General features: G+C 33.7%; 2 protein-coding genes across 4 annotated transcripts in view; one reads left to right on the forward strand and one right to left on the reverse strand.

The window, feature by feature from the left end:
- LOC105208223 overlaps positions 1-24671 on the forward strand; it is a 518645-nt gene that overhangs the window by 203405 nt on the left and 290569 nt on the right. The gene's annotated exons all lie outside the window — the stretch shown is intronic.
- LOC105208228 (gustatory and pheromone receptor 32a-like) lies at positions 15888-19485 on the reverse strand. The gene is made up of 3 exons (XM_011178026.3): positions 18402-19485; positions 17842-18230; positions 15888-17728 (listed from the first exon to the last, which is right to left on the reverse strand). Exons 1-3 carry the CDS (start codon positions 19102-19104, stop codon positions 17576-17578), a joined length of 1245 nt encoding a protein of 414 aa, XP_011176328.2. The 5' UTR covers positions 19105-19485; the 3' UTR covers positions 15888-17575.

Consider the following 24671-nt stretch of genomic DNA (forward strand, 5'->3'; position numbering starts at 1 on the left):
AAAGAAAGTTTCGAAAATTTAGCCGAAGCATTCCTTTCTCGATCAATTCTACGTGTTTTTAAAGACTTCGGATATCCCAGCAAACTGACATAACGACGTGTGTCAACGGTTGATGGTTAATAAATAAGAATGAAAAGAGACGGAATTTTACTGAAGCGGTTCGAACACGGGAAAGTTTATTGCAGCCATTACATGATTTTTGTTTGTTCGGTAAAATTTATACTCTCGTCTCATGTCGCGCGCGAAGCGATCAATTTACAAGGCCATAACCGCGCTATAGATCCCGTATTCCGTTAGCGTGTGTATCTATGCATTTAGACGTAAAAAGTCGAGACATTTTTCATCGTTATCGGGTCTGCTTCTTGGAGCGTGAACGCAATCGAAGCGCTGCTCGCGATACTAGCAAAAGCATTATTTATTACGTGAATCGAATAGCTTGTTTACTTGAGAAATCTGCAAACTCTAAGCTGGCTCGGTACTCGAGCGCTCTCAAAATATAACAATATTTAATTGACAAGAACTCTGTAAACGCACTGGTAAACAACGGAGCAAAATCTGGACGCGTGCGCAAAAGCTTTCTCGACTTGTATTTTCCTTGTGAAAACGCCACATCGAACAAGTAAGCATTCTATTGTCCCTCATGCCGCCTCTGTCTTACTCACTTTAATCACACTTCTCCGCGTTTTAACGCGGATAATTACGATGCAACGCAGCGAGCTGTAGAATGACATTCAGCTTCAAACCTCGTCGCTTTCTTCCGTCCTGTGAGTAGGTGCGAAAGCCGCGACTCTTCCGACTTGTTGGCTCTATAAAGCGCATTTTCATCGCAAACCATCCTCGGAGCACAGAGCGGGTACCTTCCTGGTTGGGTCTCGAGCTTTGATCTCGGCTCGCGTATTTTCGTACCTGTTCCTATACGTGAAAGCACGTAGTACAGCTTGCGTGCAAGTACAAGCGCGAGCAAGCGTAGATCGCATGTGGTTTATACGCGAGGAGAAAGCTCTTTCTCTTTCTAAGGGATCCGGCGCGGCCACAGTCGTCTTTTCCCCTTAACCTTAAGCGCGACCTCAGCCCTTTAATAACCTTGCTCATAGCTCGTGGATATTGTAAAGCACAATGGCATTCTTGGGGGGTCGTCCGCCTGCCCGCCCGTTCGTACATCTCGTCTTCATCTTTTCTCTCCCCCCCTCCCCCCTCTCTCTCTCTCTTTTCCTTTCCCTTTCTCGTTCGCTCTCCGTGTCTATACGTGCAGTGCGCGCGCAAAGTGCACGAATACGTGTGAGTTATTAGCGGCGGCTAATTACGAACTACGCTTAATAACGATGTGCGTCGAGAATCGAAAGTTTTCAGGACGAGATAGTGGGGGAGAGAATGCTCGAGGGGGAGGTCTCGCCGGACTTCGGAACGCCGGCAAATTATTCAAAGCGAATGGGACTGTTATTATCCGGATGCTCGGCTATCCATGCATATAATAAGCCCGGGCTTTCAGCGAATGAACGAATAAGTGAGCGAGCGAGCGAGCGAGCGCGACCGTGGCGGCTTTAGGCTTATGCGAGTTTTAATAGCGTTTTGGGCAGTGATGACGCCGGCTAATCATCGGGGATACCCGACAGTGATTCAAGTTGCAATCGGCACGGTCAAATTAAACATGTGGTGTACGGATTTGTTTCATCTTGCTTTAATATCTCGCGCTCTCAATTATTTCATGTATCAAAAGCGAACGTTGCATCTACCGCATTCTCTCCGCTCCGAAATACAGCTTGTATCAACTTTCGGTATTTATTTAAATATTTTCCATTTGTTATAAAAATATCATTCGCTCTTTTACAACAACTGTATGTTGACCGTTGTCGAACAAACAAATCGGGATGATATTAAAATGAAATAGAATTTCGCGCGTGTCTTTCCTCTTTTTTTTTATTAATTTATCAACTTTTCGAGAGTAATATTTTTATCTTTACTTTTACTTTTTTTGTGGCAGCGCCACGTCGTAAATATTGTAGCTACGATGCGTAATGATGTATCGCGCTATTACAAGTCAGTTAGTCAACCTATCATTAACGTATAATAGCATATAGCGGGTGCTTGAGCGAGCGTGCTTCGTGTTCCAATGATTTCAATACGTTCGAGACAGTGGCGCCTGTTCTGTACATACTGTCTGTTAATATCTTATTCCTTTTGCTCCCTTAACGATTCCTTAGAACGGACAGTTGCCGTCTCGTAGGAAGTCGATATGTGACGAGAATTGAAATTAATCACGTTCTTCGACTACCTCGATGATCGCTTTCAACTCTTTATAATGCTAATTAAAGTACAAAATTAATCATTTTTATTCGCAATCTAATATGGTTTATATTCTATTACTATTAATGTATTAACTGATTTTATAGGTGTCGGTTGATAAAATAACTTAATTATTTACTATTTATTATTTTAAATAACTTTTTGTAACCTATTTTCTATTTAAGTAAAAAAATGAAAGAAATTATTTAATTGTAAATAAGTATTTTAAATATGCTTTCACAGCTAGCTAATTTCAATTGGATTTAACATTTTTATCGAAATCCAAAAATAAAAACCAGTGTTGTAAATAGCCATCGGTTATTTAAAATAATATTATTTAAAATGTATATTTAAAATAAAATAAAATAGTTATTTAGTAAACATTTATTATTTTAAATAATTTTTTATGGTTTATTTCTTATTTTACATTTTAAATAAGATTCTGGAACCTTTTTGCACCTTTTAATTGAAATAAATTTATATCAGTCATTTTACTAATTTCTATAATAAATATATTAGGGAAGTTCTCTAGTTTAAAAAAGTAGAAACGAGTAATTTGTCTTTAATGTATATTTTTTAACACACGAACTTTTAGCATTGCTATGTTCAAAATAATAAATAATGAACAAAATTTAAGCAATAAAAACAATAATTTGATATTTAAAAATTTTCTTTAATATTGATGTAGGAAAAATTGAAAAAAAATTGTTTATATGATGAATTAAGTACAGTAACAAGCATTATTGCCGCAGTTTCACTAATGTAACATTATATTTAAAGACAATTGTATAAAAAATTTATGAATAGTTTGTACTTTTACACGAAACTGATATGATAAAACTTCATTTTTTTTTGTTTAAAAATATTCTTTAAACTCCATTTTTTGTTATGAATATAATGTTCTAAAATTTTTAAATTTTTTATAGTTTACATTTAAATTATTTAGATTTAGAGTCAATGTTATTTTAAAAAGTTATTTAAAGAAAACTATACAAATTTAAAAAATTTGATAAATAATAGAGTTTAATTTAAAAAATTTGATTCAAAAATTTGATAGAATTTAGGAGAGAAAATATTTATAGTATATTCATCATGTACTTATTCTTGAATTATGATCAAGTTTTTATGCATACGTACATTATATCCCACAGAGAGCGGAATCGATTACTTTCTATCAATTTTATGGTCTGATCAATATTGATAACACGGAACTGCGAACAACGGAAAAAGATATGAAAGCTGTCATTCACTCTCATATAGCGTAGGAAGTTTGGATATGCAAATGTAGGTTAAATTAATGCTATTATCTAGACACAATATTACGTTGATAAGTTTATCGGGACGTAAAAACAGATCAAAGCTCCATCGATTAAAAAAAAATAGAGAAATCCATGACGAAGTAGATCTTTCTAAACGTGACGCGCGAACTTGCAAGGCCGTAAAGGAAAAGACCTCCCTATTGCCGATTGTCGTTGTTTTCTTCCGCATTGTCGCCCGCTATCTCGCGCGCGAGTCTCAAAAGTTTAATATACACGTCTGTATAAGTAGAAGCGCGTTCCTTGACCTGAAGTACTCATTCTGCAATTTTGGTTGTTCATCTGGCAGCGTGAAGTTACTATTTCGTGAAGTGAAGGTGATGTTATCAATCATACTATTAATGCAACACAAAATACAATATAGCCACACAATCTAGTCTGGTTTAAATCGTGAAGTGTTAATATTATGATTATTATAAACACACTAATTGCAAGTATAAAACCAATAGTAAACCAAAATATATAATTAGACCAAGCAGTAGTTAGTAATATTGTACAAAACTTATTTATACTATTCGGATCTAAGTATTTTGTATTGTTTTTTTTTATCTGAAGTAATTGTTGATGAAGTATTCGTTGGTGATGTCATATTTTCCGTTACTGCTTCTAGAAAAATATAATTTGTAATTAGGAAATAATTATATCCATTATTAATGAATTATTTTTTATAAAGAAAATTAATTCATTAATAATAGATATAATTATTTACTAATTACAAATTATATTTTTCTAGATGCAGTAACGGAAAATATGACATCACCAACGAATACTTCATCAACAATTACTTCAGATAGAAAAAAACAATACGAAAAATTTAGATCCGAATAATGAAAATGAGTATTGTACAATGTTACTAACTACTACTCCTTGGAATCTTTAATGCGCTTCTGGTATTGGATTTGGTATGCTCATAAAGGTAATTGTATCTTTGAGTTTTATCCAAAAGTTGGAGATCCAGACAGTCGATGGACATCCTTTGGACTCCCGTTCGTGTTTAAATTAAAATGTTCAAAATCTTCAAACATTTGATGATTGAGCATTGCTTACTAAATTCACTAAGTTCAAAAACTGTTTTCTTTTATTAGATATTATGTTATTTATTTTTTTTCATTACAATGTATAAAAATTAGTATCTAGTGCACAAAATATACCGCTCACATATATATTTATACTCTTTCAGAGGAGATTATGTCTATGTAATTTTGAATGTTATTTTTAATTTCAAATACTGGAAAAACTTAATTGTTAAATAGATTTAATTTAATGCAAAAATATATTTTACAACAAATATCACTGGATACTTTTTTTAATATTAGCGTGCGACATATAATAGCTGCATTTTTTAAGATATATTTATAAACATAAAAAAGGTCACATTTTATAATTAATGGTTTTTCTAGAACATTTTCCATTTCTGTAGCCATCACTTTCAAGATTTTGTTTCACATATATTGATATCAATCTGAAAATAAATTTGAGAATGTTCAGGATATTATTCTGTCGTATAAACGAATTTTGGCGAACTTGTTGCTAAACTCGCGTACCTCATTCGACTTCTCGAAAATGATCAACCACTTCGGTTTTAACCATTTCCCCGCTTGCGAGATCGAATGTAAATCCGTTTCACGAGCAGACACGGTGCAAAGTTGCCAAGAAAGTGGTTGCACCTTTTTTTTTCAAATTTTCTCGCAGTCGAACTCCGATGGAGGTCGATTTCCCGATGGGCTGCACCGTCGTGGTCCCTCATAAACTTGAAATTTCAAAACTTTCGCATCGGAGTTACCTATACGAAGCACGGGCACATGGCAAATAAAATTGACTTAGGCTGCACATCCCCCGGTGCCGACGGAGTGGAGGAAGAAGGGCATCGGGCGACTGAGAGAAATGGAGAACGCGAGAGGATAAGGCGAAACTCATGTGTGAAGACGGTGGGCCAAGTCTGCCCGTATTGTTGGCCGTCGTGATTTTATTGCTCTTTTATATTACCTCCGCGATACTCTCCTCTTCCTTCTTCTCTGTCGCTCCACGCTCATTTCCCTCTCCTCATCTCACTTTAAGTTCGTCGCTGTCTCTCACTTCCAACCTTTCATCCGCCCGCCTGCCCTCCTCTTCCCCGGGGTCGCAAGAACGATTTTTACGAGGCAGCTCGTCTCCCGCGTCTCCCGAGATGCAACCTGCCCACCCGCCATTCTTGAAAATTGCAATCTCAGGAATCGCGATCGTCCAAGATCGCTCGACGTAATCGAGGAACGGGACATGATACCGGGCAGGGATGCGGATCTAGTCGCAATCGTAATTCAGAAACGGTGCGAGCGATCGTTAAAAACGCGTCTCGAAGGCGAGCGGACTTGCGCCGTTGCCTTTTGTGTCGGCATTTGTATACGTATTTTGTCTCTCTTTAATGCGACTGTAGAATTGAAAAATTATCACAGAAATGTTATCATAGGAACGTTACGTCTAATTGGCCACTCGGATGAGAGGGCGGGATTTTACCTGCTTGCACACGAAACGCTGAAGGGAAATCGCCGTCATGAAATCGCGGAAAAGGAAGAAAGCATACATTCAAATTTTTCTCCGAACAAGCCACTTTATTTTATATATATTTATGGCACGCGGGATTTTGTCTTCGCTTTCAAGGCTTGGCGTGGGCAACGCGATAGTACGCTGGTATCCTATTAGACGTACTCGGATAACCCTTAATTAGGCAGATGGGATGCGAGGGACGAAACGTAAATACGCGCCTCCACATATTGCTCATGGAAACGCGTATGCTATTTAATTTGAAAGCCGAGAAAAGATCGTTATCTTGCTAGGTGCGCGATATATCGCGCTTGTGTGAGTGACGATAATTATTGGTGCGAGAATAAGAAACTATGCGTGTGAAATTGTTCAACAGGATACTCGTAGACATATATAAAAATTACAACAAGGCATAAAGTCATACTACGAAATAGAACTAATATATATTCAATATTTTTGAAGAAGATTTTAATATAATATTTTCGGTAAATACTGTTTCTTTCTTTCTCCTCTGAAAAAAGCTATTATTAATTCTAAAAAGTTATTTTTATAAATATATAAATGTCTTGCAAGGTGTCTCAGATGCATTATATTTCTATTTTAAAAAATCACAGAATAATACTGATTATGTTGTCTGATTGGCGCAATTGCGAATATTTTTCAACGTCAAGTGTATAAACCGCGAATAATTTTTATGACCATCATAAGCAGTCGAAGTTCGTGGAACGACCTGTTATAATAGTCAAGAATGAGCCTACCGACGACCCTGAATACATCCTGTGGGTCACCGGTGATCCCCGGACTCTTCGTTCAACAGGTAGTGCTCTCTCATAGCCCGAGTTCGCCTGGCGACCCAGCCCTCTCCATTATATTCATATCATGTAAATGCGCCCTACCGCGCTTCGGTCGACTCCTATTTTCCACCCCTGTGCCAAGCCAGACGTAAAGCTGTGTGTGCGTGTGCGTGCGTGCGTGCGTGCGTGTGTGCGTGCGTGTGTGTGTGTGTGTGTGTGTGTGTGTGTGTGTGTGTATGTGTGAGAGAGAGAGAGAGAGGGAAAGAAAAAAAAATGAGATAAAGAGAGAGAAAAAAAGAAAGATGGGAAATGCCATCTCTTGCTTTACATTTATTCTAATAAGATAATACCAGCTGTCTTGACATCCGGATGTGGCGCCTCGTTTGTCGTGATAATTCCTCCGTTATATCCCCGTTGCAATGCCATTCGATTCTCCATCGTCGATGATTTGCTCTCTCATCTCTCTTTCTTCGCCGTGCTCGCTTTTTGCAGATCGTTCACGCGTCGTAATTGAAGAGGCAAGTAGACGGTGTGTTACATTAATGATCTCTGCTGGTACGTATACATTTATGGCTTATCTAAAAATTAATCGATAGTTGCAACATGATCAGTGAACTAATTCTCTGGCTGATCTAATTTCTCATAGCATATAGAGGCAATTAAAATTATTTAAAATTGTATCGTACTATCTTTACGTGCTGCTTAATTATTGCGGGTGATTATGGTAAAAGCTTCGAGAAGTCTTTGAATACAAAAATATTTTTCTCTCTTCTTTTTCCCATTTTAAGTATTTAGCAACTTTGATGAACTTTTTCTTTCTTTCACGATTCCATTAATATCTTTATATTCTTCTTTGTATCTTTAGCGCTGTCTATGCTTATTGTGTATTATCTTTCTTCATCCTTACGTAGTATTCTGAAAAGATTTTTGTTTTAATACGCTATATTTGCATATACAGGGTGCCCCATAAGAAATGCAACCGCCCAACGATTAAGATTGACAGACGTGTAGAAGTTATTTATAATCAGCATTGGAGCGACCTGTAGAGCACATCTCTAAACATCTCGTGCACTTAACAACAATGATCCCTTCGCGGTCGTATCTCTTCGTGCACTTATATCTAGCGATTAATTGGACGAATTCAGCTATCTTTATAAATTAATAATTTGTTTACTATTGCGAATAGCGCAAAAGGGTACAAGACTTTTCGATTCAGTTTAGTTCGCTTTACCTTTAGGTAGAGTGGCATACTTGTAACGGGCATACAACCGTTTGACAATTTCTTATGGAACACTTTGTGTATATATGTATATATCCTTACATAGTATTATTTGTGAGGTGCGCGCATATTTTAGTACATACATATACACTTACACATACAAACATGAATAGTACATATTCTCCGAAGGATCACAACTATTCAAAACTGATTTGATTTTCCTTGAAATATGTCATATGGATATTAAACGTAAATATTCAGAAGATACATAATTTTTTATATGTGTCCATTTTGAGTTTTAAAGAGTGAAAGAAATCCATCTAATGTTTATATTGGATTATACAATATCTAAATAATAAAATATATATAAAAAATGTTATTTAAAAAATTTTAAATGCAACTTTTATGGTTTTTTATGTAATTTATAAATATATTTAGATTTTTTTAAATGTAGTATTTTTTATAATATAGTTAAAGTAAAATAACATTTGTAAATTGCAAAATAACTTTATTACATATTGATGAATGCAAAACATTTGCATTAAATTAATTTTTATTTATAAATATTTCACAAAAATAATAATAAATATTCACAATAATAATAAAAGTGGAGGTATTTTGAAAAATGTCAGGTTTGCATGTATTTTTTCTTTCTTTCATTATAAAGAAAAGAAAAGTGTAGAAAATTTAAAATATGTTGTGCTAGCTTTACCCTTTTCTATCTGTTGTGTTTTTTCCACGTCGATAAATGTGTACATCAACTTGTTACACGCGCCGTCATTATCAGCGTCATCATGTACTTGGATTCTTTTTACATCACGTCTTCTAACACATCCTGTCGCACACACATTGATGCATCAACTTTTGAACATTAAATGATGCATATTTACCACATTTTAATTATATATCAAAGAGACTAGAAAAACATGTTGACAATTAATCCGTTAGTTTTTGTGTTTGACGCATGACTTGTGTTTTAAAAAAAATTCAGTGCTTCGGCTGGTTTAACAAATTTCTGGTATACTTTCGAGATTACACGATTTTTTGCAACAAGTCGGCATTATGCAACATAAAATCTAAACATTGAAACTATTAGAAAAGTGCGTATTTCTTTTTTATATTATTTCTGCACTGTACCGAAGATTGACCAATTTATTTCCGACTGCGATAATATATCTCGCATATAGTAATCGATAATGAGGAATCGACTGATTAAAAAGCAGAGAAGGATAACCGGATAGCAGCAGTTTTAATTTAGCGCCGCGCCGGAGTAAAAAATCTTAATGTCTTAGCAAGTTTTAATTTTTCCAGTTATTTATTCTGATTATTGATTACTTTCTCAGATGCTCAATTTATGATTCTGAATCTTTTCTTCTTATGATGCAAATAATATTAATTTTTACTTATGACATAATCTCGAATTTTTTAAAAGCTTATTCCCATGTAATATATTTCAATTAAAATAAATTATTATAAAAATAATTTCAATTTGTGTGAACATAATTTTATTTCTAAGTTCATCGTTTGCAAATCAAATTCTCTGTAACATCAGGATCGATTTTGGCGCATATTGCAATTATTCACAATATTGAAAGCTGTTTTATCACCTCTCATCGACTTCATCAAAAATTCTTTTTGTAATTTAAAAAGCATTTTCATCATCCTCTTTATAAAGTAAAGGCATTAATGACGCACTAAGTGTGACCACTCTGCGAATCGTTAAGCAGCTGCGTGCACGAGTCTTCGAGACGTCGTCGTCGCCAATTCTTTTTCGGTGCTCCGATTGAGACCTCGATTTCGCCAATTAGAGGTGAAATGCCCGTATTACGTCGATTAACCGGCGGCATCTTAACGAGTTTCACGGCCGATTATTAAAAGCCGATAGCTCGTTGGGAAGACGACCGGTCTGTGTATCAAGCGCGTTCATGTGGGAAGCCGCAGTTTGTAATTACCCTGCCGGACGTGCGCGCGTATGTGAGCCAATGTACAGGCAATTATGTCACACTTCGGTCCCGATATTACTTTTCAATTTGATATCGTCGACGTATACGACTACTTTGACGCTTCGGCCGTATATCAGGCTTTTTTCACTGTGTGCCAATTAACATGTATCTGCGCGGCCTATCATGATTAGCCGGTTAAAGTGCCACATTGCGGATATTGAAATTGCACATTAGACGATGGATACGGAAAAAACAGCGAACGCGTTATTTGCGAGCGCATCCGCATTATTATATCGTGAAAAGAGAGGAGTGTGTTTCAATTTATTACGATTTTATTGTAACAAGGTATCGTATTGTTAAATAGTTACATTTGTTTTGTAAGTCTCTGCAAAGTAGCAAAATGTAAACCACAAAGTTCTACACGGAGAGAATCCTTTTTTAATTTACCCTCAAAATCATGGTCATGAAACAAATTTACTAACAATTTAGTAATTAAACATCTTAATCACTGTATGAAAATTTAATAAAATTTTAATTTTGACCAAACCATTTTATAATTATAATTAATGTATATTATATAAAATAATTTGGTTAAATTTTATTAAATTTTACTTGAGTTATAATAAAATTGTTTGACGTTTATGTTGTTCCATGACTACACGGAAAGGATAATTATGCTAAAATATAGATCTAAAAATAATTATGTTAAACCATTGAAAATTTTATATTGGACATTTGAATTGGTTGCTAAAATTTGTTTCTAACAAAACTGTTTCTAACAGTATCATCATACATAAAAGTCTTACATAATTAGCAATAATAAGCTATATCGGCCTGACGAATTTAAAATACTGGAATGGAAGGCCTATGTCAATCATAGCAGTTCTTGGTGCCGCATAATAATTTTTAATTTTTACAATTTCCAACTCAAACTGCGCGCCGCATATTCGTCGGACTTGAAAGAAGTATATATAATATCTCTCTTCTCTGGAAAAACTGTTAATTTTATACTTTTAAAAGCATTAATATTATTATTCCGCCTTCATGACTGTGTTTCAAGTCCGACGAATATGCGGCTTGTAGTTTGAAATGGAAATTAAAAAATTAAAAATTATTATTCGGCACCAAGAACTACTGTGACTGACATAAATCTTCTATTCTTGTGTCTTACATAATTATTTTGATAGTCCAACATAAAATTATTTTCTGATCTGTAACTAAATTTTTAGATATTACAGGACATTTGTTCTTTTTGTGTACCATGGCTCTGGGGTAAATTTTATATAAGAGAAAATTCTCTTCGTATATTACTATAATTATGAGTTTAAATCTAAAATATTTGGTTCGAATGTAAGACTCAGTTTTGGACAACATTTAGACTCGTTATCGTTATTTTTAAATGCTTTGAAGATTAAATTTTTTTCATAGCAACGCTCCTCCTTTTTTAAAATTTCTATCGTGTTGTATACGATGTGAGGAAATGTGCGTTCGATCGATCACAAGCAGCTTGACGTAATTCAAACGGCTTTACAGTACCGTTGTATCGGGAGATTTTCGTACGCGCGTGTGAGATCTCGTACCTGTCCGAGAATATCGGGAGCGCGTGAGCGTCATTAGTTATCCAGCATTATGGCCGAGGAACGATTCAAATCAATTTGGAGGTTCGTAACCCCGGCTGCGGGAGGTCCATGGCCGCTTCATATATCACTGTGGCTAGTGGTCGAAAAGCGGCGGGCAAACCGTAGGGAGGAATTCTCTCTCAGATTTCGGTCGTTACACCGTCGTAAAAAAAGAAGAATATCACGCGCGCTGACGCGACTACATCTTTTTATCGGCTCAATTAGATCGTGTGCGATTTTATACTGTCGAAAATTTAATGAGACATCCGCATTTTATATCTAAATTATTCTAAATTGATCATTTGAAAAAAAAAGAACGTATAAAGTCAATTTTTATTGAAATCGAGATATTAAGGGATTCAACATCAAGGGAGATAAGTACACAATTTTCTTCAATAATCGCATTAACATTCCTCTCTTAGAAACTAGAACTGCAAAACTGTCATTTACATGAGAATCACCGTAAGTCAGTGATTGCGTTTTTTCTTAAATTATATTGCATTAAATACAAATGCACTCAATAATGAATCACTTAATATATTAAAATTTAATATTATGATTATTTTATGAATTGTATATTTTTCAGCACTAAAGTTAAATATCTTTGTTAGGGTATAACTTGTTATTTGGATCTGTCATTACGTTTATAAAATTTACTCGTTCGGATCTAGTGATATATTATGTACCAATGTCTTAAAAAAATCATGTCTGAATATTTTATTTAGTTAAACTAGGGCTTGTTTTAAAGGAAATTATTTAAAGTTTAAGTAAAAAATATTGTGATACAAGATGTAAATGTAATCATAAAATATAAAAAATTATTTATTTGATCAGAAAGTTCTCGGACTAACTATGGAAATGTTTGAAGTGATGCGCAGTATTATTTTTGCCTGGCGATTACTCATATATAACTGATAAAATACATTTCTGATGCATTTATACAATGTATACAATGTATAAACGCGAATAATTTTTAAACTTTTCATATTTCAATAATATGTAGGAAAAATAACTAATGGAGAAGTGCTATTGATTGATAATTAAAAACTATTGATTGATAATTATAAATGAGAAAAAAAACACCCATAATAAACAATTTCATTAGTTTTTATTTGTTGGATTTGTCATATTTGTGTGATCTATTATTTTTAATTTTACATTTTAACCCCATTTTTCAAACTTTTAAAAATAATTAGATAATTTATGTTTTATTTTTAAAAACGAATTAGATCTGAAAGGGTTTATATAAGAAACCTTATTTTATAAATTTATTTTTCAATGATATCAGTTTTTAATTTTGAAAATTTTTATAAATATAAGTATGAGATAATGAGATAATTTTTATATGTAATTTTTAATTATTTTTTGCATTGCAATTGTGAAAACTACACTGAAAAAATTTGTCAGAAAACTAAAATATTTATTCCGATATGTTATTCAACTGAGTAATAATTTCTTTAGTAAATTTTTTTATTAAAACTTTTTAATGGTTGACATGAAAAAACTTTACATTTTTTGTGCATCTAAATAATTGTTGAATCAATCTAATATTTAATTGAATGTATCAAACTAAAAGTTTTATGTTTTTAACAAATTTTTTTCTGAGTGTAAACAGTCTTTTCAATTTTCCAAGAATAAGATTTTTTTACTTATGTTGTTTCTCAAATGATCGATTCATCTATCTTTTCAGCGTTATCATAACCAAGTGTGATGTAGTATCGAGTATTGTATATCTTGTCGCAGATGCCGGAAATCGATCAGGACGAACGTGCGACGCCGGAATGTTAGGCAATTTTTCGCGCGAATAGCTCTGCAAGCACGAATATCTTATACCTGATTTGTTATACCGCCCAAAAGATCTACAGTGATAAATCGATCAACTGCGTAACGGAATAAAAAAGGGCATAAGTTGCAAAAATTGATTGTAAAATTTATTGATAATTTACATATAATGAATTTTTCCATTCTCTTACGACAGTAATGGAACTGTTTGTTTGATTCGAACAAAGCGAAGAAAAAAAGCATCGCTTTGGTAACGCTAATTACATAATACATGTGTGCTCTCGCACAAAAATAATTTCGTATATAAGATTATTGGCAATTTACTCTGTGTTTTTTGCTCCAATTATAATTTGTAATATTACGAAACTCATTCTCATATATTAAAATAATATTCTTTTTAGTATAACAAGGGATTTTTCGCAAAATGTATGGAAATCCGGGAGCAAACAATTTCTGATCTTCCCTTTAGGCTTTATGATTTTTTGACTCGGCATCACTGATATTTAATTTAATTCTGTCGTTAGAGCTGGCGAGAGCTCGCGTACACGACCATTTCATACTCCTTCCTCTCGCCGGCATTTTGTCACGCGAGTAACAATCCAATCGATAAACAAATATAAACGAGCGTGAGCGCCGGCGGGTGGTTGTCAGCGGAAACGCACGAGCTGGTTCTAGGCCGGGGGAATAAAAAAATATATATTGCGTTCCATATACGCAATGCGCGCGCGCATGAGAGTCGTTGTGTGTAGAACTTTTAATTTGCAAAAAGCACAATGCCGAGCCGTAGTTTCGATGACTCATATTTCTAGACAAATCTGCCCGCCGGCATTTCGACGAGCTGTTTTTTGTAACTTGCACTGTTATTTGTTTGCTCTACAGTAGTTTGCAAACAAATGTTCCGCGTCCCTTTTTTTTAAAAACGCGTTTCTACATGTCCTATAATTTTTTGTAAATAGAATGGCCACCCTCTTGGTCTCATAAAGATTGGTTTTGCTCTGGTAAGCAATTGAATATGAACGCAATTGACCGTAATTTAAATGAAGATTGATTTCGTGCGATTGACATTTTGAACTCTATCGATCGAATAGGTGGAATAAGGTAAATATTTTCCGCTGATGCAGCCTCAGCTCATATTTAATTGGATCGCATCTACTATATGTTGGGAATGAAACGTTCGTATCTGTTTGTGAACAGGGGTTTGCAAAAGGAGTCTCATAAAATACCGGCGATGCCATTAATAACGCGAGACGAGAAATGCTTTGTGACCGCGAGCACGTAGTCAGTTTCAACGATTCGCCGCATCGAGTGTTTATATTTTATGCATGTACGTTCTTTTACGCATGCAGCATTTACGCTGGATATTTTATGATCTAGCGTCGAAAATTCGAGTTTTGCCTCACGAAATGATCGGCATAACGTATCATCAATATTTTTTAAATCTCTAGAAGATTCAATCGCGTAACAGAATCAATTTCTAAACTCCGGAAATTTGCAAAATATTCACGTTCCTTAAAAGTATACATATAGATATTTAGCGGAGAAAGAGAGAAAGAAAAAGATTTTTATTGTTTATAATTTGTATTGTACACAAACATGTAGCTACATACATATAATACATGTATTTTATTATATCAAATGGTAATACTGAAAAAAAATGATTTTGTTAAAATATCTAAAAATTTAGCTAAATATTGAAAATAATTTTGTTAAGCTATCAAAATAATTATGTAGGGCAATTCAAATTAGTCCAGAATGTCAAAACTTTTTGTTCATTATGCTCAAATATTCTACATAATTATTTAGATGGTTAACAAAGTCATTTTCAGATCTGTATTTAAGTTAAATTTTTAGATACTTTAGCAAAACTGTTCTATCAATGTATTCTAGAGATTATTCAACTCTGTAAATTCTAAGCGTCACCTGCATCATGGTTTGACCGAGCAAACTTTAGATCCAATTATAGATGCCAACAGGTATCCTACGAATCATGATTTTTCCATTCCTTAGAATTTCTCGCGATTTTATGATAATACATCTGCTTTGTTACAACGTACAGCTGCTTTTTTATAATGACTTTTTGACTGCCGTTCCTTAAACATTATCGTTTAAGAGATTCAATTATAGATTTTAGGTTCTGCTAAAATAGAACGGGAGAGATACATCGATCAATAGCAACTTTTATGATAGTTCTATAGTTCCTATAGTAATTTTCACTGTAATGTATTCTAACTTTCTTATATTTCGTGTATACTTATATGTATAATTTTTCACATAAAATGATATTTTAAATGACAGAATCTACTTATAAATATTATTTATCTTATAAAATTTTAATCTAATAAAAAAGTGTGGGTAAATATATTTAAATATAATTAAAGGGCTTCCCAAAAAAATCATATAAGTTTGAAAAATTAAATTTTCAAAAGTAAGACTTCTCAATTTTAATTTTAAACCGTTCATTATATAAATAATAAATAATAATTTTTTACAGATATATGGGATGATTTCTAAGTAAGCGTAAAAAATTCAAGACAATGATTCTTGATTTATTTTATGAACAAATTATCTTATAAACATATATGTACTTTAAGGTCCAAATTCATAGTCACTTCTCAAATTTTAATATTAGTCTATCTTTGCTTGCGTATTGCGTTTTACTGTACACACGACAAAGACACACTAATTTTGAGATCTGAGAAACGTCTATAAATTCGGATCTATAATTCTTTGTTTTCAAAGTACAGATTGCCAAATTTGAGAAAAAAATACAAAAATTTCGAAAATTTATAATGAAATCTTTACAGGTATTTCAAATTTGGTGTTACATATGTGATACTAAGAACCATGTTTTTCACTACCAATAAAATACTTTTAGATTCATCAAGTGCAAATGGATAATCATATTAAGTTAAAATTAAAGAATGGTACGCTATTGTTTTTTTTTTCAAGAAAAAAAAAGAACCACAATAGGCAGTTTTTAGAGATTTAGTTTGAGATTTCAAAAAAATTGTTTTATTTCTATAAAAAAAATGCGTACTCTTCTTTAATTTCAACAACTTAATAATGAGAAAGATGCATGATGCAGACATTCCGTGTCCGATTGCGAATTTAGGTCATTTTTTTGCATCTAAATGTGCATCATTTTGGACATTAACCGCCTACTTAAAAATCATTCTCAGTCAAGAATTTGGATATTCTCCCAATCGAATTCATGATTAAATGTGCAAATGAGTCACTGTTAATGAGTCATCCGTACATTGGATCGGCGATGACTAAATAATCAATGATGTGATTTTATTACGATTTGAAGTTGATTCCAAACTTGAGTCAAAACATACGAAAATGTCAAGAATTCTTTTGAATAAATCTATTTGTTTTGCGCAACATTAACCGCACTAGACTCTCATTAGCCTTATAATTATTCCTATTTTGTTAAATCTCGAGAGTCGTTTATTTAAATATAATTATTTTACGATAAATAATCTTTCTAAGAATATTTCTGCCAAAAATGAAGTCAATCGGACTATTGATTTCTGAGAAAAATTTATACCCATTAAGACAAATGTGCTATGTATGCACAATTGTGCAGCCTTTATTTTAAGCTCAATCTTTACGCACTTTAAAAATTTACTTTTTTACAGTACATATTGTGTATATTGTATCCGTAAAATATTACTTAATTATATACAGTAGTTGATGTTTTAAAAAATCTTGAATTTATGCTCATTTTAAATTCGGTGGTCTGACACCTTAAATACCGAAAATTTATTCGGCGCGCAGTTTTGTGAACTTGAAAATGTATCTAAAATCACACGAGAAATATTAATACTAAAATTTAGCTATGATCATCAAATTTTCTTGATTGTTTATATAGTGTATTTATATGTCGATCGAAGTCCCCTTACTGTTATGATAATTTATATTGTTTTTTAAAAAAAATTTTATTGTTGTTTAAGTAACTTCTATATTTTGATGTTGTAGCTTAATTCGTAGTAAAGCTCTTCTCTGTATATAATGTCTTGTGAATACATATTGAAAATGATTGAAAGAGACAGCTGAAACATACAATTATAATGTTTTTATTAACCCAAAATATGCCTTAGTTCGATATAGAATCATTGTACTGAGCCATAGAGTCATTGCACCATTTGGGTAAAAACGCTACTGACTTCATCACATTTGCATCAGGTACTGATTTAGGTTTATAAAATTGAATGAAGATTACTAGATAAGTGACGATTATCCCAACGAACTGAAAAAAATATATCGACGTCATTTAATTGTTTCAATATATATTATTTATATTACAATTTAAAACCTAAAATTCGTAAATTATACCGAAGTAAATAAATTATATATACTCACACCACTAAAAAGTTCATTGTTTATTTCGAAGAAATTGCAAGCTGTAAATACTACTCGATGCTGTTGCAGCTGAGTTGAAAAATCATTAACTTCGTTTCTAACATAATCTCCATCCAGGTTATTGCGATTCAGTAAAAATGAGTATATAATTATCCCTGTCCTCTCAGATTCTTCACGTGCAAGAGTACAAATCCAGCATATGAGACTGAATTGCATAGTGTATAGAATCCACCAAAAATTATGTACCATTATAAATCTGTAATTGTTCTCCATGATAGCTGCATAGATTCGGAATTGTGTAGTCACAATCATTGTAAAGCTGCTCCCCCAGCAGAGAAGAAGAGGAAGGCCATAAACATCATTTACCATATCGATAAGATCACAAGTACCTGCATAACGATTTACGATTTGACTACGTCTCAATTGGCTATCAATATCATTGCAATCTCTAAATTTTAAACCATCGTATTAAACCACATTTTGACTGCACTCATGTTAGGTATAATACATAATATATCTACACTCATATAATAATAAAGACAGTATTTGCAGAAACTAACCATTGTGCAATTCTCTGATGCGTCTAATCTTGAGCGCTATTGTTTGCGCATCGAATAATTCATTCAATTGGCTGATCAATTTGTTTATCTTTTGGAATCTATAATATAACATATAGACAATAACATCAAAGACGAAGCTGTTGATCAACGACTGAGCTAAGATATAGTAAAACAACAAGTCAGTCGTGAAAAGAATCTCTGGATATACAAAGTAATAATACAGAGCGTGCGCGATCAGAGATAAAGGACAACAAACGAATGTGATCAAAATCGCTAGCGCTTCGACAATTATTAATACTCTAGGTCGGTTATTCATGAATATTTCCTTCCTGATCTTCTGATCGAGCTCTTTTATTTTGTCCATCAGCTCCGGCCACTTATCGTACTGCCAAATTCCGTGACATACGTAGTAATACGCAGATACCCAGCACATCACCCTGTTCATGCTGTACAAAAACTTGAATACGTAGCTATCAATTGAATACATGGTGGAATCGTAGATGAAGATATTCGCACCATATGCCACATTAATGGAACACAAGATCAGATGAATAATACGTATAAATATTGTTAGAGCCTTGGAATACTTTCGAGGACGTGCAACGCCGACTCCGAATAACCAGGAGGTGTACACTATTGGACGTAAGGTATACTCTGTAGAAAGCGAATTGTCTTCAATTGATGCATTAATCTTATCCTCCATTTTTTTGCCTCGATATCTTCTTTCTAATTGTTGCGTTTTACAAGTATATGGCTACTAAGTATATGATTATCTTTAAAACTTTTCGCGGTGTAAAAGGAGCCACTGAAACTTTTTAGTAGACTGCCTCAAAATAACGCGAGAATACGCTTTTACACAACGTCTCACGTGTGCGTATCAGGTTGGACTAGCGACGATGCAACTGCGTTTGGCGCGTTTCATAGTTTTCACTGTTTGAGAGTAAAGTGGGGATGTTATAACGCACAATTATACTACACAGGGCCTTGAGCATTTCTCTACTGTGAGGTTCCAATGTAATCTCTAAATGCCAAAGAGTGAAAACTGAACTCGTGTTCGAGTAATTTTCTATTCAATAAAAGTTAAAATTTTTTCTTACAGAAGTCCTATTCAATCCTATAGAAGTGAATTTTTATTCTTGTTTGATTGGCAAACACTCGAATATTGTGCAAGCTCAATTTTTACTTTTTTATAATGTTTGTTTCACTCCATAAGATTTAGGGAGTATTTTGTAGAAAAAATAGCAAAGTTATTCCGGAAGTGAAATATTTTGATGCTCTGATAAGCAAATGTTATGATTTTTTCCTGGTACTTTACGTAGAATAAAGAACGATGTGTTACTTTTTACATTCGATTGCGAGCCTTTTATAACAGTTAATCAAGCCTGATATATGCAAATCTAAACAAAATAAACGATAATACTTATTGATTGAGGTTATACATATATGAACACACACACACACACACACACACGCGCGCGCGCGCGCATACGCACACACGCACCACGCACGAAATAAAAAAAAGGAAATCTAGTTTTTCTTCCTTCTCCTAAAAAAATCTTATTAGTGGGCTCGTACTCGTTGAATGACGCTTTCGCTCAGCAATTTGTTTTTGACTAGCACAAAGCCAAAGTTGCGACTGCGCTAGAAACGGCGGATTACAACTAAGTCTAAGCACATAAAATTTGGTTGAAAATATCTTTAAGCGCTTTTTAGATTTACGAAATTTTCATATCTTTTTTTAACATTGGGATCCTGCATTTTGATAACAAGCACTTTAAGATGTACTTTTATATATCCTTTTCTTTATAAGATAAGAAGAGAATAACCCCTTCAACTTTTTACACTTAGGAATCACACTGTATAATAAATACAAAAATTAAGTTTCAGGTTTTGATTTTAATATTTCGAGAACTTTAAAATTTAAAAAATAAAAATCATAAAATCTCTTTTTTGGTTCTCTTACACGCAGAGAAAAGATTAGCCAACAAAGATAAAATTTAGTTGTAGCAACTAAGATGTGTCTTTAAAATAGGAACAGCTAATATTGTTGCTGCCGGAGCTAAATTTATTAGTTATTAAAATTAGCAGTTACAGCAAGAAATATTCGCTGCCAGAATCAAATAATGTTTAGCAAATGCGTATATAGTTTCACGCTCCTAAGTCCCGGTCTACAACAGGTGTAGTAAGCCTTAAGCCGTAAGAAATTGACCAATCATAGTTGAATATGAGGAGAATAATAGACCATGATCAATTTTTACGATTTAAGGCTTGCATTAATTGTAGTCCGGGACTAAGATATTGAGGAATAGCTGCCACTTTTTTAGCTACACGTGTTAAAACACACATTTTATTTTAGCTAATAAAACTGTATTTCGCAGCAAATATATTTTATCTTTAATAGTCAATTTTTAGCACTGATAGAAAATATCGAACTAGCTACTGATATTTAGTTACCACTTCTAAGTCATTTTTTTCCGTGTACGGAAATTTTATATTTACCTATTTAGTACATAATTACCCCTAATTACCTTTCTTTTTTTATAACATTAACAATGATAAAAGTAAAGAAGGAAATATTATTTTATTCATATTTTTTTTGTTGAAGCCGAAAGAAAATTGTTCATAATGTTGTGCTACTGATAAGGAACGACGTAGCACCATAATCTATTTTGTTTGATTTTTGTAAGAGACTCTTTATAATTATTTTACGTTCATATTTTATCTTCGTGTCAAATATAATTTTCAAATATTTAATACCTAATTAATGTTTAATATCAAATATTTACCGATAATTATGACGCCAAGTAAGAAAGTAAATACGAAGCGTAACATTCGACAACGAGCCTCGCACGAATTCTTAATGAACTGTGTAAATAATAACCAGAGTAGCGGAATAATTAATCTTAGTTAATTCAGCGTGAATCGTGTAGACTCTCCTCTCACGCGCCACCGATCACCGATTGCGAATTACTGTCGTCTCTAAAAATAAAAACATGTACGTTTCCTGTAACGTATTCAGTGGTAACAATTTTTTATTGCTCCGCTCGACACGATCGTTCTCGTCGTTCGTTTTTTCTTTCGATCCGGAACACCGGGATCGCGTAACGTGGCGATAAAGCGCGCCGTACGCGCCCGCACGTCGCCGGTAATCGCTACGACAAAATAACGAACAGCTCAATTAGATGCATCGTAAAATGCAAATGTATGCGCGTGCCGCTTCCGAGCGTACGTGCTAGGCGAGCTTTTCTTGTGCACGCGCACACGTGCTCACGGTCCATGCGTGCGCGCTGACCGCGTCTCGATGTGCGCGGATACGAGGAGCATAAGTAGAAAAGTCGTCCGTCCGTAACCGAACGGATGTAATAACTTTAATTGTTAATTAACGTTAGGTTTGCGTCAGACCGCACCGTGGAGCCCTTCGAATATTACCCTCGACAGACCGAACCTTTGTTCTTTGTCTTCGAAACTCTTTGCAGATTCGAACGCTCTCTCTCTTAAACCTCCTGACTGCGTTTCGTCGCGGGATAATTAATATCGTTGAATTTAATTACACCGGCCTCGCAAAGCGTTTACGGCAGATGTGTTTGTGTTTTTAATTAATGTAACCCCCCGTTCATCATGTACGCTAAGACACTGCTTGTCGCACACATCGTTGCCTTATATTTTAATATAATTCGCGCGTATTTCGCGTTTCTGTCGAATTTTACGCGTCCTTTAACCTGTGTGTCAAATTACTTTCTGAAGATTGAGGATTATGGAATTGAAAATTAAATTTGATCACACAACTTTAACCCTTAAACACATAAGTGGGTCTGGGAGACCTTCCCCGAAAAAACTTTACTTTCGTGCGATTTTATTTTAATTAAGTAATAAAGTTGGTCAATTGTAGCAGTCGATAGAGGAGACTTCAAACTTTTTATCCACCCAGCCCGATTCTTTTTTCTCAATCCGTCTTTACACAGTAAGCGATCGAAAATCTAGGGGAATTTTCAATATGTATTTAAGGGTTAATCTTAATCCGTTTTATTGATCTAATTGAATTTTAATTTCCAACTCTTATTTTGCACTTTTTAATGTAAAGCTCTATAGGCTTTACACGGGATATCTTTCGGTGGAAATTCACTGAGCGAATGTAAAATTTTGCCTAGGTTTTTTGGCACGCATTTAAAAGTGCTCCCCTTTAACGAGAGAAGAACTGAGTACTAAGCAGCTTTCTCCTTATTGTGCTGTCACGAACCAGTCACTTTTTGTTCGCTCGAATCCTCTACGTCTTTTCGAGATTACAAGAGTGCGCTTAATATCGCCGTTTTCTTCCTGGTCGACCAGTCCGTTGTCACTTAATAATAAAACGAGAGGTGCTTTTTAATCTTTACTTTCAGCTGAAATATTCTCTATGAAATTGAAGTATTACATTGTAAAATGTAGTTTTATTAATGGAATCGATTGCATCCTCTTATCTGTAACATTAAAATTTTTCGCGCTATTTAACAACGCGAATCGGCGACGATAATGCGCAAGAAATTGGTAACGATATCTTTCCTTTGTCGCAATTTGCTGCCGTGAATGAATATCGATTCGCGTAATCGATCGCGTGCATTGACGTATCACAGTGTAAGCTGGAACGTAAGAAGCTATTGCATAAATAGGATTTGTCAAATGGTCCGACGTAAAAAGAGCCGATCGTGCAGGAGTCTTGCAACGGCGGCTCTTTGTGCGAACTCAATAGTCCATTCATCATCCTGGCTACTCGATCAACGCCTAGTACGCGCCATTTTCATGAAGAAAATGGCGAAGAGAGTGCGGATTACGTCGCCCAGTCAGACTTTCTGCAACGTCAACTTATCACTTGATAATAACGCGTCTTAGAAGATATGCAAATATAAAATTAAGAAGTACAATGAATATGTTAGAGTTACAATTAGGGTCACTGCAACAGTCGGTAAACAAATAAGAACCGGTCAATGAATAAATAAAAACAACTCAATTGATTACTTTTCAGTTTTATTATATTAACTTTTTTTTATACAATTGTTTAGTGATGAATATTCGACGACGGGAACAGTGATCCTATTTCTACTGTAGAATTTAATAAATTGAATGTGAAATAATCTCGACATTTTCCAAATTCAATTATTTATATCTTATTTTTTTTACATTTTTTAAACTTTAACTTTAATTAAGGTCTGAGATCAATCGATTTGATCGCTTTCAGAAATAATTCAATCCCAGTTTAATCTTTGTGCGAAACAAAATTCGCACTCTTTCTCCACACGAATCTTTTTGCTTTTGCGCTGTATGGAAGAACGTCGCGATTTCTTTTCTCTGCATCTCTCGTAACTTTAACGATGGTACGAGGTAGGAAATACTAAAAGAGAAACCCGTAGCAGAAGACAGACTGGCTCCTTCAGCGATTCTCGTCACATTCGAAGCTCCTTCACAACTCACTTTGCTCCCGGAATTGCTTTCATTTGTGTAGTAGCGAACGTTTGAGCAACGAATAGCACATTTTGGATGATCTCACAGTCTTATTAGATTTTCTCACAATTAAATTTTCTTGCTCAAACCTGCTAATTAAAGAGAATTAGTTAAACTAACACAAACTAATTAAACTTTAATTTTACATAGCTATTTCTTATAACAGGTATCTTTCTCGCGTAATGGTTTTTTTTTTTAAATGACAATTGAAAAAGGCGCTTCAAGTTTAGATAGTGTAAATGTTTAAAATAATTCAAAATTTGTCACTAAGGTTTTAATATTGAATAAATATTATCAGTTTTATTTATTTAGTGCAATAAAAATTAAATTCAAATTTTTAAGAATTTTTACAGTGACATAAAAAAGTTATAAATTCATTAGACTTTAAATTAGACATAAATCAATTTCACAAATCTATTTCTTTCTCATATTTTCTTTCTTGAATATTTTTTCCGCATTTCTACTTCAAAATGTCTTCTTTGCATAATGATTTATCTTTATTTATTTAGAAATCATTTTAGTGTAATAAAAATTTAGCTCGGATCTATAAGAATTTAGAAACTAACATAAAAAGTTGTAAACTAATTAAATTTTACGTACATTAATTTTACAAACTTGTTTTTTTTTCAGAATAAATGTTTTTTTGCTTTATGATTTATATAAGTCCTTTTAATCATCAATATCAAGCTCAGATTTATAAAAAGTTACGTATTGGAAGCGAAGAGTACACGAGAAAAAAAATTACGTTTCAATGGATAGAACAGTTTGCGCTAGAAGGTGCGACAAAGTGTCAGA

Source organism: Solenopsis invicta, chromosome 12, assembly GCF_016802725.1.
Source record: "Solenopsis invicta isolate M01_SB chromosome 12, UNIL_Sinv_3.0, whole genome shotgun sequence".
In the NCBI taxonomy this organism is placed as follows: domain Eukaryota; kingdom Metazoa; phylum Arthropoda; class Insecta; order Hymenoptera; family Formicidae; genus Solenopsis; species Solenopsis invicta.